Raw genomic sequence first — 13,552 nt, 5'->3', positions numbered from 1 at the left:
TTTTGCAAATGTGATATTTTTTATTTATTTGTACATTTACACAAGTAATCAGACCTTTTACTCAGTACATTGTTGAAGCACCTTTGGCAGCGATTACAGCATCGAGTCTTCTTGCGTATGATGCTACAAGGTTGGCACACCTGTATTTGGGGAGTTTCTCCCATTCTTCTCTGCAGATCCTATGTATGTGTGATATGTGTGAATTGCTTGATAGTGTAGGTGATGTAAACAGAGAGGTTTACTTTCTTTGGGGACCTGAATATTGCCCGGTTTTCATCAACCTGTCGACTCAAGAGGAAGCATCACTGTGACCAGTGCCTCTGGTTCAGGTTATTAATCAATCAACCAGGGTGTTTACAAACACCACAAGAACAAGATAACCCACATGTATCAATCACATTTTTAGTAATACTATAGAACTTTGTTCTAAAGCTGTATCCATTCCCATTGAATGCAGTGATCACAATATAGTGGCTATATCCAGGAAAACCAAAGTTCCAACAGCTGGGCTTAAAATAGTGTATAAGAGATCATACAAAATATTTAGCTGTGACTCTTATGTGGATGATGTTCAAAAATATTTGTTGGTCAGATGTGATTAATAAGGAGCATCCAGATGTAGCACTTGATGAATTTATGAAATGGCTTCTTCCAATTATTGATAAACATGCACCTGTTAAGAAGCTGACTGTTAGAACTGTTAAGGCTTCATTGGATTAAAGAGGAATTGAAAAACTGTATGGTTGAAAGAGATGGGGCAAAAAGAGTGGCTAATAAGTCTGGCTGCACATCTGACTGGATAACTTAATGCAAATTGAGAAATTATGTGACTAAACTCAACAAAAATAAGAAACTGTTATGATGCCAAGAATGATGGGGAAAAAATGTTGGAGTACTTCAAATGAAATTATGGGCAGAAAGACAAATTCAACTGTCATCAGAGGGCTTATTCATCACAAAACCATTTGATATTTTAATGATTACTTCATTGGCAAAGTGTGCAAACTGAGGCAGGAAATGCCAACAATGAACAGTGCTATCATATTCATGAATAAAAAATAAATAATAATGAAAGAAAAGTTTTGCAAGTTTGAATTTTGTAAAGTTAGTGTGGGAGAGGTGGAAAAATGATCAATCAGCAAACCTGGCATTGACAACTTGGATGGAAAGCTACTGAGGATGGTAGCTAACTATAGGCACTCCTATCTGTCATATCTTTAATTTGAGTCTAGAGGAAATCTTTGTCCTCAGGCCTGGAGGGAAGACAAAGTAATTCCGCTCCCCAAAAGAAGTAAAGCGATCTTTACTGGTTCTAATAGCAGACCTATCAGCTTGCTGCCAGCTCTTAGTGAACTGTTGGGAAAAATTGTGTTTAACCAAATACAATGCTATTTCTCTGCAAACAAATTAACAAAATACTTTCAGCGTGCTTATGGAGAAGGGCACTAAACATATACTGCACTGACACAAATAACTGATGATTGGTTGAAAGAAATTGATAATAAGAAGATTGTGGGAGCTGTACTGTTAGATTTCACTGCAGCCTTTGATATTATTGACCATAACCTGTTGTTGAAAAAACGTAGGTGTTATGGCTTTTCAACCTCTGCCATATCATCGATTCAGACCTACAGTTGCAGTCGGAAGTTTACATACACGTTTTTCAACCACTCCACAAATTTCTTGTTCACAAACTATAGTTTACTTTGTGCATGACAAGTAATTTTTCCAACAATTGTTTACAGACAGAATATTTCACTTATAATTCACCATCACAATTCCAGTGGGTCCGAAGTTGACTGTGCCTTTAACCAGCTTGGAAAATTCCAGATAATTATGTCATGGCTTTAGAAGCTTCTGATAGGCGAATTTACAGAATTTGAGTCAATTGGAGGTGTACCTCTGGGTGTATTTCAAGGTCTACCTTCAAACTCTGTGCCTCTGCTTGACATCATGGGGAAATCAAAATAAATCATGTGTAGATGTGTAGACCTCCACAAGTCTGGTTCATCCTTGAAGGCAATTTCCAAATGCCTGAAGGTACCACGTTCATCTGTATAAACAATAGTTTGCAGGTATAAACACCATGGGACCACACAGCTGTCATACTGCTCAGGAAGGAGAAGCGTTCTGTCTCCTAGAGGTGAACGTACTTTGGTACGTGCAAATCAATCCCAGAACAACAGCAAAGAACCTTGTGAAGATGCTGAAGGAAACAGGTAAAAAAGTATATATATCCACAGTAAAACAAGTCCTATATCGACATAACCTGAAAGGCCACTCAGCAAGGAAGAAGCCACTGCTCCCCAACTGCCATAAAAAAGCCAGACTACGGTTTGCAACTGGACATGGGGACAAAGATCGTACTTTTTGGAGAAATATCCTCTGGTCTGATGAAACAAAAATAGAACTGTTTGGCCATAATGACCATCGTTAAGTTTGGAGGAAAAAGAGGGAAGCTTGCAAGCTGAAGAACACCATCCCAACCGGTAAGCACGAGGGTGGCAGCATCATGTTGTTGGGGTGCTTTGCTGCTAGAGGGACTGGTGCACTTCACAAAGTAGATGGCATTATGAGGAGGGAAAATTATATGGATGTATTGAAGCAACATCTCAAGACATCAGTCAGGAAGTTAAAGCTTGGTCGCAAATGGGTCTTCTAAATGGACAATGACCCCAAGCATCTTCCAAGGTTGTGGCAAAATGGCTTATGGACAACAGAGTCAAGGTATTGGAGTCAAGGTATTGGGTATCGGAGTGGCCATCACAAAGCCCTGACCCCAATCTAATAGAAAGTTTGTGGGCAGAACTGTAAAAGCATGTGCGAGCAAGAAGGCCTACAAACTTGAATCATTTACACCAGCTCTGTCAGGAGGAATGGGCCAAAATTCACCCAACTTATCGTGGGAAGTTTGTGAAAGGCTACCCGAAACGTTTGACCCAAGTTAAACAATTTAAAGGCAATGCTACCAAAAACTAATTGAGTGTATGTAAACTTCTGCCCCACTGGGAATGTGATGAATGAAATAAAAGCTGAAATAAATCATTATCTCTATTATTATTCTGACATTTCACATTCTTAAAATAAAGTGGTGATCCTACCTGACCTAAGACTGGGAATTTTTACCCGGATTAAATATCAGGAATTTTGAAAAACTGAGTTTAAATGTATTTGTCTAAGCTGTATGTAAACTTTCGACTTCAACTGTATATAGTGCCTTCGGAAAGTATTCCGACACCTTGACTTTTTCCACATTTTGTAAGGTTACAGCCTTATTCTACAATATATTGAATTGTTTTTTCCCCCATCAATCTACACACAATACCCCATAATGACAAAGCAAACGCAGGTTAGAAATTTTAGCTAATTTATTTATAAATATATAACATTTACCTAAGTATTATTCAATACTTTGTTGAAGCATCTTTGGCAGCAATTACATCCTCGAGTATGAAACACAGGCTTGGCACACCTGTATTTGTGGAGTTTCTCCCATCCTTCTCTGCATATCCCCTCAAGCTCTGCTCTGTCAGGTTGGATGGAGAGTGTTGCTGCACAGCTATTTTCAGGTCTCTCAAGTCCGGGCTCTGGATGGGCCACTCAAGGACATTCAGAGACTTGTCCTGAAGCCACTCCTGCGTTGTCTTGGCTGTTTACTTAAGGTCATTGTCCATTGTCATCTTTGCCTTGATATTGACTAGTCTCCCAGTCAGTGCCTGCCGCTGAAATCATCCCCACAGCGTGAAACCTGCCACCACAATTCTTCACCGTAGGGATGGTATTGGCCAGGTGATGAGCGGTGCAAGGTTTCCTCCAGACGGGATGATTGGTATTCAGGCCAAAGAGTTCAATCTTGGTTTCATCAGACCAGAGAATCTTGTTTTTCATGATCTGAGAGTCATTAGGTGCCTTTTGGCAAACTCTAAGCATTCTGTCATGTGCCTTTTGGCAAACTCTAAGCATTCTGTCATGTGCCTTTTGGCAAACTCTAAGCATTCTGTCATGTGCCTTTTGGCAAACTCTAAGCATTCTGTCATGTGCCTTTTTCTGAGGAGTGACCACGTTGCCATAAAGGCCTGATTGGTGGAGTTCTGCGGAGATGGTTGTCCTTCTGGAAGGTTCTCCCATCTCCACAGAGGAACTCTGGACTCTCATCGGGTTCTTGGTTACCTCCCTGACCAAGGCCCTTCTCCCCTGTTTGCTCAGTTTTTTTTCAGTATTACTTCGGTGCTTTGTTGCATACAATTAGCATGTTTTAGAATATTTTATATTCTGTATATTTGTATTCTTTTCACTGTCTTTTAGGTCATTATTGTGGAGTCACTACAAGGATGTTTTAGAATCACCAATGGCCTCTTGGTAACATCCCTGATCAGTTTCACTCCTGTCTTGCAGCTCAGTTCAGAAGGACAACTGTATCTTTGGTTTAATATATAATCCAGAGCATAATTATTAACTTGACAAGAGAGTCAATGTCTGATTTGTTATTGTTACCCATCTTCCAATCACTGTCATTCTTTGTGGCTCTAAAAGCTCTTTGTAATTGAATCAGTGCTTGGTATTCAATACTTGACTGAGTGACCTTTACAGGTATTGTATGTATGGGTCGAGGAAGGGTTATCAAATAAAATTGTATTAGTCACATGCGCCGAATACAGTGAAATGCTTACTTATGAGCCCCTAACGAACAATGTGGTAAAACATATATTTTTTTAGAATAAGAATAAAATTAACTAAAGAGCAGCAGTAAACTAACAATAGCGAGAGTATATTTAGAGGGGTTCCAGTACAGAGTCAATGTTCGGGGGCACCGGTTAGTCGAGGTACTATTAGAGTTATTAAAGTGACTATGCATAGATGATAACAACAGAGAGTAGCAGCGGTGTAAAAGAGTGGGGAGCAATACAAATAGTCTGGGTAGCCATTTGATTAGATGTTCAGGAGTCTTATGGCTTGGGGGTAGAAGCTGTTTAGAAGCCTCTTGGACCTAGACTTGGTATTCCGGTACAACTTGCTGTGCGGTTGCAGAGAGAACAGTCTATGACTAGGGTGGCTGGAGTCTTAGACAATTTTTAGGGCCTTCCTCTGACACTGCCTGGAATAGAGGTCCTAGATGGCAGGAAGCTTGGCCGTACGCACTACACTCTGTAGTGCCTTGCGGTCGGAGGCCGAGAAGTTGCCATACCAGGCAGTGATGCAACCAGTCAGGATGCTCTCGATGGTGCAGCTGTAGAACCTTTTGAGGATCTGAGGACCCATGCCAAATCTTTTCAGTCTCCTGAGGGGGAATAGGTTTTGTCGTGCCGTCTGCACAACTGTCTTGGTGTGCTTGGACCATGTTAGTTTGTTGGTGATGTGGACACCAAGGAACTTGAAGCTCTCAACCTGCTCCACTACAGCTTTGTCGATGAGAATGGGGGCGTGCTCGGTCCTCTTTTTCCTGTAGTCCACAATCATCTCCTTTGTCTTGATCATTGGTGATCAGGCCTACCACTATTGTGTTATCGTGCTTGGCCGTACAGTCATGAGTGAACAGGGACTGAGGGGACTGAGCACGCACCCCTGAGGGTCCCCTGTTTTGAGGATCAGCATGGCGGATTTGTTGTTACCTACACTTACCACCTGGGGGCGGCCCGTCAGGAAGTCCAGGATCCAGTTGCAGAGGGAGGTGTTTAGTCCCAAGGTCCTTAGCTTATTGATGAGCTTTGAGGGCACTATGGTGTTGAATACTGAGCTGTAGTCAATGATTAGCATTCTCACATAAGTGTTCCTTTTGTCCAGGTGGGAAAGGGCAGTGTGGAGTGCAATAGAGATTGCATCATCTGTGGATCTGTTAACTGGTCTAGGAAGGGGTTTGAAAATGTCAGTGAAGACACTTGTCAGTTGGTCAGCGCATGCTCGCAGTACACGTCCTCCTCGTAATCCGTCTGGCCCTGCGGCCTTGTGAATGTTGACCTGTTTAAAGGTCTTACTCACATCGGCTGCGGACCGCGTGATCACACAGTCTTTCGGAACAGCTGGTGCTCTCATGCATGTTTCAGTGTTATTTGCCTCAAAGCGAGCATAGAAGTAGTTTACTTGTCTGGTAGGCTCGTGTCACTGGGCAGCTCTCGTCTGTGCTTCCCTTTGTAGCCTGTAATGGTTTGCAAGCCCTGCCACATCCGACGAGCGTCAGAGCCGGTGTAGTACGATTCAGTCTTAGTCCTGTATTGACAGTTCGTTGGAGGGCATAAGCGGGATTTCTTACAAGCTTCCGGGTTAGAGTCCCGCTCCTTGAAAGTGTCACCTCTAGCCTTGAGCTCAGTGCGGATGTTGCCTGTAATCCATGGCTTCTAATTGGGGTATGTACGTACGGTCACTGTGGTGATGATGTCATTGATGCACTTATTGATGAAGGCAATGCCTGATGTGGTGTACTCCTCAATGCCATCGGAGGAATCCTGGAACATATTCCAGTCTGTCCTAGCAAAACAGTCCTGCAGCTTAGCATCTGCTTCATCTGACCACTTTTTTTTTTGATCGAGTCACTTGTACGCAGGAATCAGGAGGATAGAATTATGGTCAGATTTGCCCAATGGAGGGCGAGGGAGAGCTTTGTATGCGACTTTGTGTGTGGAGTATAGGTGGTCCAGAGTTCTTTTTCCTCTGGTTGCACATTTAACATGCTAATAGAAATTTGGTAAAACAGATATAAATTTCCCTGCATTAAAGTCCCCGGCCACTGGGAGCACCGCCTCTGGTTGAGCGTTTTCCTGTTTGCTTATGGCGGAATAAGGTTCATTGAGTGCAGTCTTAGTGCCAGCAGCAGTCTGTGGTGGAATGTAGACAGCTACAAAAAATACAGAAACTATCTGGTTAGAGTGTGTTCTACAGCTTATCATGTGATACTCTACCTCAGGTGAGCAAAACCTTGAGAAATCCTAAGATATTGTGCACCAGCTGTTATTTACAAAAATACATAGTCCCGCCGCACCTTGTCTTGCCAGACACCGCTGTTCTATCCTGCTGATACAGCGTATAACCAGCCAGCTGTATGTTGATAATGTCGTCGTTCTACCACAACTCCGTGTGACCGTCCACCTTGACAGAGTATTTTGTATAGATTGACAAATTATTTTGAATCCCTATTTGAAACAAAAGGAGGTCTTAATATTTATTTAAGGCACTATGTCCAATCATCTCAAATACTAATTTGAGCTGTGGAAAGGAATAACCCCCAAACTGCAAACTCCAAGCTATAGACACATTATGGATGCAGAAAAAACAGTAAAGCCTATTTGTTGTTTATTTAGTATTATTGTGTTGTTTTAGGCTGGCCTGCCCTATGCTATTATGTCCTGGAAATGTCTCCTTAAAGCTCAATTCGATTGGCTTTTTTATTTTCCCCCATTTAATTTTAATGGCCTCCCAGTGTGCACGAACCTGATACTGTATCAATAAAGGCCATCCGATGTAGACTAGACTTCACCCATCTCCCTCACGTATGGAGTCATGTGAAAGCTAATTAGTGGCCGTAGTAGCACGCCTGGTTCTAGGGACTGAATCGATCCCCGTTTTGAAGAGGCCCGGGTGCTTTAAATCCATTACTATGGCATAGGCTGGCTTTAGCCTAAAGGGCTACTCGGACACCCCTTTGTATTTGTTTACGCTGCCTCTTAGTTTCTCTCACATGCTGGTGCTCTGGGCCTTACATAAGGATATAAGGCTACGGACGCACAGAGACGCATGAAAACATAGGAAATCAGACACGCATTCATCACGGTCTGTCATCAGAAGTTCAACTCTTTTCGGACGAGTTGCATACACACAAAGTCCAACATATTGTGCATTTTTTGAAGGACAGTCGTCTCTGTTGTCTATTGTCCATCAACAGTTGACTCCCATTGAAAAACCTTTGGCTCAATCAGTAATTTTCTGACACAATCTGTCTGGTTGCAGCCCATCTTTTAGCCAGACTCATCTTACATCTTAGGATGTGTCTTTAGGCAGCCCAATCAGATCAGAGCTTCTGCTAATAATTGGTATTTTGCCCAATGAGATCAGATCTTTTGCCAATAATTGGTCTTTTGACCAATAAAACCTTCTGCCAATTATTGGGCAAAAGATCAGAATTGGGCTGCCTGTGTGAACTCTTAGTGTCTCGATGCTAGTGCTACTTCAAAGGATATTGTAGTAGCTAGAATGCAGACTCACATTCTGCCTTTTCACTCCCTCTCCTTGCCCTAGGTCTCCCACCATGGCAGGTGGTCTGTTTGCCATGGACAGGAAGTACTTTAACGAGCTGGGCCAATACGACAGTGGCATGGACATCTGGGGTGGTGAGAACCTTGAGATCTCCTTCCGGGTAAGTTAAAGGGCCACACACCATCACACTCACTGTATCACACTCACTGCATTACTGCTACATTTGATTCTTAGGAAGGGTGCAGATGCTCCCAAAGTAACACATAGCAGGTAGCCTAGCGGTTAAGAGCATTGGGCCAGTAATCGAAAGGTTGCTAGTTCAATCCCGTATCGGACTCGGTGAAAAGTCTGTGCAAGGCACTTAGCCCTGATTGCTCCTGTAAGTCTCTCTGGATAAGAGCATTGCTCCTGTAAGTCTCCCTGGATAAGAGCATTGCTCCTGTAAGTCTCCCTGGATAAGAGCATTGCTCCTGTAAGTCTCTCTGGATAAGAGCATTGCTCCTGTAAGTCTCTCTGGATAAGAGCATTGCCCCTGTAAGTCTCTCTGGATAAGAGCATTGCCCCTGTAAGTCTCTCTGGATAAGAGCATTGCTCCTGTAAGTCTCTCTGGATAAGAACATTGCTCCTGTAAGTCTCTCTGCATAAGAACATTGCTCCTGTAAGTCTCTCTGGATAAGAGCATTGCTCCTGTAAGTCTCTCTGGATAAGAGCATTGCTCCTGTAAGTCTCTCTGGATAAAGAGCATCTTAGCCCTAATTGCTCCTGTAAGTCTCTCTGGATAAAGAGCATCTTAGCCCGAATTGCTCCTGTAAGTCTCCCTGGATAAAGAGCATCTGCTGAATGACTCTGTAAACACAGAACAGCCAGACTTTCAGTTGAAAAATGTCATTTCTATTTTAGGATGGGTGCCAAATTTACACGCACATACCTGGTCAAATGAGCTATGACATGTCAACCACTCACCATGAGCTCAAGACAGTTGGTTTATTTAGCTACGTTTTGGCACATTTCTTCTAATGCTTTGCCTCAGCAGACTTAAACAAGCTTTTCCCCCTTAAGAAAAATACAGAATGAAATAAAATGTCATAACCAACAGCCAAAGGCAATTTTATTTCTCAACATTACATTTTGGTCCAGTTGAGTTGGATCTCAGCAGACTAGCAACTGCATATTGACTTGCTACATGAATCCATCCAACATCAATTTTCCTGTCTCGCCTCAGTGTTTTTACTTCTCTTGCTTTTACCACATCAGAGTTGGACATTTCTCTTCCAGTCCTGTTTAATATTCTTGGCAAGCCTGCCTTCTCATGTTTTGCAATGTTACCCTGTTTGAAAAGAGAGTCCAATATATGACTTCAGTAAGGGAATGTTATGTATGTGGAACATTGTCAGATTACATGAATCATATGGCTCTCGAGCAATGGGGAGTGGAGCTGATGTTTGGCCAGACTTGTACTACTCTTATTAATTCATTATGGTCATTGAATTAAGTCCTATGTCCTAGCGTTTCCCAAAACGGAACTTTCTTAGAAGAACTACGACGGGCTTCTACTGTGGACTGTTGGTTTGTTCAGGTCTAGATGTTGAGGTGTTATTGGGGGAAGGGGTTGTGTTTGGAGGAGGGGGGCATTAGGGTGGGGCAACGACGTGTGCTCACCCGGTGATTGAGTGGTTTTCATGGTAGGATACTTGGCCACGTAGTCTGTACTCTTTCTTGCTCCCTGCCCCATGGATTTAGTGAAAGGGTATTTTTAACATACAAACAATATAGCCTCGTTGAAGTGTCCTGGCGCTCTAACCAAGAAGTCAAATACTCATATGACTTTCTCTTTATCAGATCTGGATGTGTGGTGGCCAGCTCCTGATCATCCCCTGCGCGCGGGTGGGTCATATATTCCGTAAACGCCGGCCTTACGGGTCACCCGGAGGTCAGGACACCATGGCCCACAACTCCCTGCGATTGGCCCACGTATGGATGGATGAATACAAGGTACCTCAGAGGGCGATAAGCACTAATTACACACAATTGAAATCCGGTTTATAAAATCACCCATTCTCTATTGGTTCAGGGCCTTAAATTAAAACCCATTAAACTGGGTTTGTATTAAATCCAGCACACACATGGGCCCGTATGTACCTAGACAGAAAGCTACTGGGCCCGTATTCAGTGTATCAGAATAGGAGTGCTGATCTAGGATCAGTTTAGCCTTTTTTAAATCATAACAGGTCCAGATCTGAAGAGATCACATTCAACCTTTTCCTGAGGCTCCTGTTATGACCGCAAGCAAACTAAACATCCGATGAGATCAGCATTTCTTCTAACCACTCTCAGCTCTGTCTTTATTAGCACAGTGATGTTTGTTCCTTTGCAAGCTACAAAGAGCTATAATTGCTTTCCACAGTCTGAAAATAGCCAACCTAATTGGAAAGGAAGCCAATTGCGTTGTTTGGGTTCTCCTGAGAGATCTCCCATTCACACACGTCAATGTACTAGTGAGTCTGCATTTGTTTTCTCATCATTCCCCCTCAGTGTGTGAACAGTTGTTGTTTCCAAACGAAACAGTAGAGGCCTTGGATATGATGAATTACTTACGTAATTGTTATTACTTAGATGTCTCCACAAGAGAGAGCCACTGTTTTCGGGAAGGTTTGTGCTGCTTAGTCTCGTCTCCGTGCTCTTTCCCACCTTCCACTTTGAAATGATTTACCGGACATTGAACTAAGAGTGTGATTCGTGAATTGTTAATTCAACAGTGTAGTGCAGGTATTCCCAAACAGGGGTACATGCAATGTCATCAGGGGTATGCCAAATAAAAATGTATATATAATAATAATTTCTTCACATTTTCAAACAGTCCATTTAGTAAGGCCCGTGTTCATAGAGACACATACCAGCTCTACTAGTAGTACTGCTACTTCCAGCAGTTCTACACCTGCACCTGTCGACGACACAAGTTGTTCTGCTTCCACGAGCACATCCACTACTAGCATCAGTAATTCTACATTTGTTGTTAGCCCAGCTAGCATGGACACTGACAGTTGTGACTCTGATGCAGCCGAAGAGCTACTGCCCCCTTACCCGGGAAAACACAGAACAACAGACAGGGACGTTGGACCATTGAAGAGGCGCAAATATGATGAGAACTACATTGATTTGGGGTTCACTTATATTGGGAGTAGTGCCTTTCCTCAGCCACAGTGTATTATATGTGCAAAAGTACTCACCACTCGATGAAACCTTCACTCTTGCACAGACATTTAGAAACAAAACATGCCCATTTGAAAATAAGCCACAGGAGTTTTTTGAGCGAGAGTGAATGACTTTCAAGTAGTAAGACATTTATAAAAGCAACAGATACCATTAATTAGAAGGGGCTAGAAGCGTCTTATATGGTGAGCTACTGAGTGACTAGGACAGGCAAGCCCCATACTATTGTGGAGGACTTAATTATTCCTGCTGCTGCGGATATGGCTGGAACAATGCTGGGGGAAAGGCCCAAAAAACTATACAGACAATGCCTTCATCAAACAACACTGTTTCATGACGCATCAGGAGATGTTTTGAAACAATTACATTTACATTACATTTAAGTCATTTAGCAGACGCTCTTATCCAGAGCGACTTACAAATTGGTGCATTCACCTTATGACATCCAGTGGGACAGTCACTTAACAATAGTGCATCTAAAACTTAGGGGGGGTGGGGTGAGAGGGATTACTTAACCTATCCTAGGTATTCCTTAAAGAGGTGGGGTTTCAGGTGTCTCCGGAAGGTGGTGATTGACTCCGCTGTCCTGGCGTCGTGAGGGAGTTTGTTCCACCATTGGGGGGCCAGGGCAGCGAACAGTTTTGACTGGGCTGAGCGGGAGCTGTACTTCCTCAGTGGTAGGGAGGCGAGCAGGCCAGAGGTGGATGAACGCAGTGCCCTTGTTTGGGTGTAGGGCCTGATCAGAGCCTGGAGGTACTGAGGTGCCGTTCCCCTCACAGCTCCGTAGGCAAGCACCATGGTCTTGTAGCGGATGCGAGCTTCAACTGGAAGCCAGTGGAGAGAACGGAGGAGCGGGGTGACGTGAGAGAACTTGGGAAGGTTGAACACCAGACGGGCTGCGGCGTTCTGGATGAGTTGAAGGGGTTTAATGGCACAGGCAGGGAGCCCAGCCAACAGCGAGTTGCAGTAATCCAGACGGGAGATGACAAGTGCCTGGATTAGGACCTGCGCCGCTTCCTGTGTGAGGCAGGGTCGTACTCTGCGGATGTTGTAGAGCATGAACCTACAGGAACGGGCCACCGCCTTGATGTTAGTTGAGAACGACAGGGTGTTGTCCAGGATCACGCCAAGGTTCTTGGCGCTCTGGGAGGAGGACACAATGGAGTTGTCAACCGTGATGGCGAGATCATGGAACGGGCAGTCCTTCCCCGGGAGGAAGAGCAGCTCCGTCTTTCCGAGGTTCAGCTTGAGGTGGTGATCCGTCATCCACACTGATATGTCTGCCAGACATGCAGAGATGCGATTCGCCACCTGGTCATCAGAAGGGGGAAAGGAGAAGATTAATTGTGTGTCGTCTGCATAGCAATGATAAGAGAGACCATGTGAGGTTATGACAGAGCCAAGTGACTTGGTGTATAGCGAGAATAGGAGAGGGCCAAGAACAGAGCCCTGGGGGACACCAGTGGTGAGAGCGCGTGGTGAGGAGACAGATTCTCGCCACGCCACCTGGTAGGAGCGACCTGTCAGGTAGGACGCAATCCAAGCGTGGGCCGCGCCGGAGATGCCCAACTCGGAGAGGGTGGAGAGGAGGATCTGATGGTTCACAGTATCGAAGGCAGCCGATAGATCTAGAAGGATGAGAGCAGAGGAGAGAGAGTTAGCTTTAGCAGTGCGGAGCGCCTCCGTGATACAGAGGAGAGCAGTCTCAGTTGAATGACTAGTCTTGAAACCTGACTGATTTGGATCAAGAAGGTCATTCAGAGAGAGATAGCGGGAGAGCTGGCCAAGGACGGCACGTTCAAGAGTTTTGGAGAGAAAAGAAAGAAGGGATACTGGTCTGTATTACTGGTCAATTACTGCTTTGCATACACGCCATTGAATTCTATGCATTACAGCTGGATGAGTCAACAGACCGACTCAGGGCCTGGCACAGCTCCTGGTATATGTCTGTTCTGTTTATGGGGAGTCAATTAAGGAAGACATCCTCCTCTGCAAATCACTGGAAACCAGGACAACAGGAGAGGATATTTTTTAAAGTACTGGAAATGGACTTTAGTGGTCAAGATGTGTTGGTATCTGTACTGATGGCGCAAAAGCCATGACAGGGAGACATAGTGGAGTGGTAACGCGCGTGCAAGTAGTGGCTCCCGATGCCTCT

General features: G+C 44.0%; 1 protein-coding gene across 1 annotated transcript in view; it reads left to right on the top strand.

Annotated features, from left to right (window-relative positions):
- The window catches only part of LOC123991353 (polypeptide N-acetylgalactosaminyltransferase 11-like), a 49,023-nt gene that overhangs the window by 20,417 nt on the left and 15,054 nt on the right, over positions 1–13,552 (top strand). The window contains exons 7-8 of the mRNA XM_046292858.1: positions 8,227–8,344; positions 10,024–10,176. Coding sequence (XP_046148814.1) covers positions 8,227–8,344; positions 10,024–10,176 — 271 coding nt within the window. The remainder of the gene's footprint in view (positions 1–8,226; positions 8,345–10,023; positions 10,177–13,552) is intronic.

Source organism: Oncorhynchus gorbuscha, linkage group LG12 (genome assembly GCF_021184085.1).
Source record: "Oncorhynchus gorbuscha isolate QuinsamMale2020 ecotype Even-year linkage group LG12, OgorEven_v1.0, whole genome shotgun sequence".
In the NCBI taxonomy this organism is placed as follows: Eukaryota; Metazoa; Chordata; class Actinopteri; order Salmoniformes; family Salmonidae; genus Oncorhynchus; species Oncorhynchus gorbuscha.
This window is presented reverse-complemented; position numbering and strand designations above follow the sequence as displayed.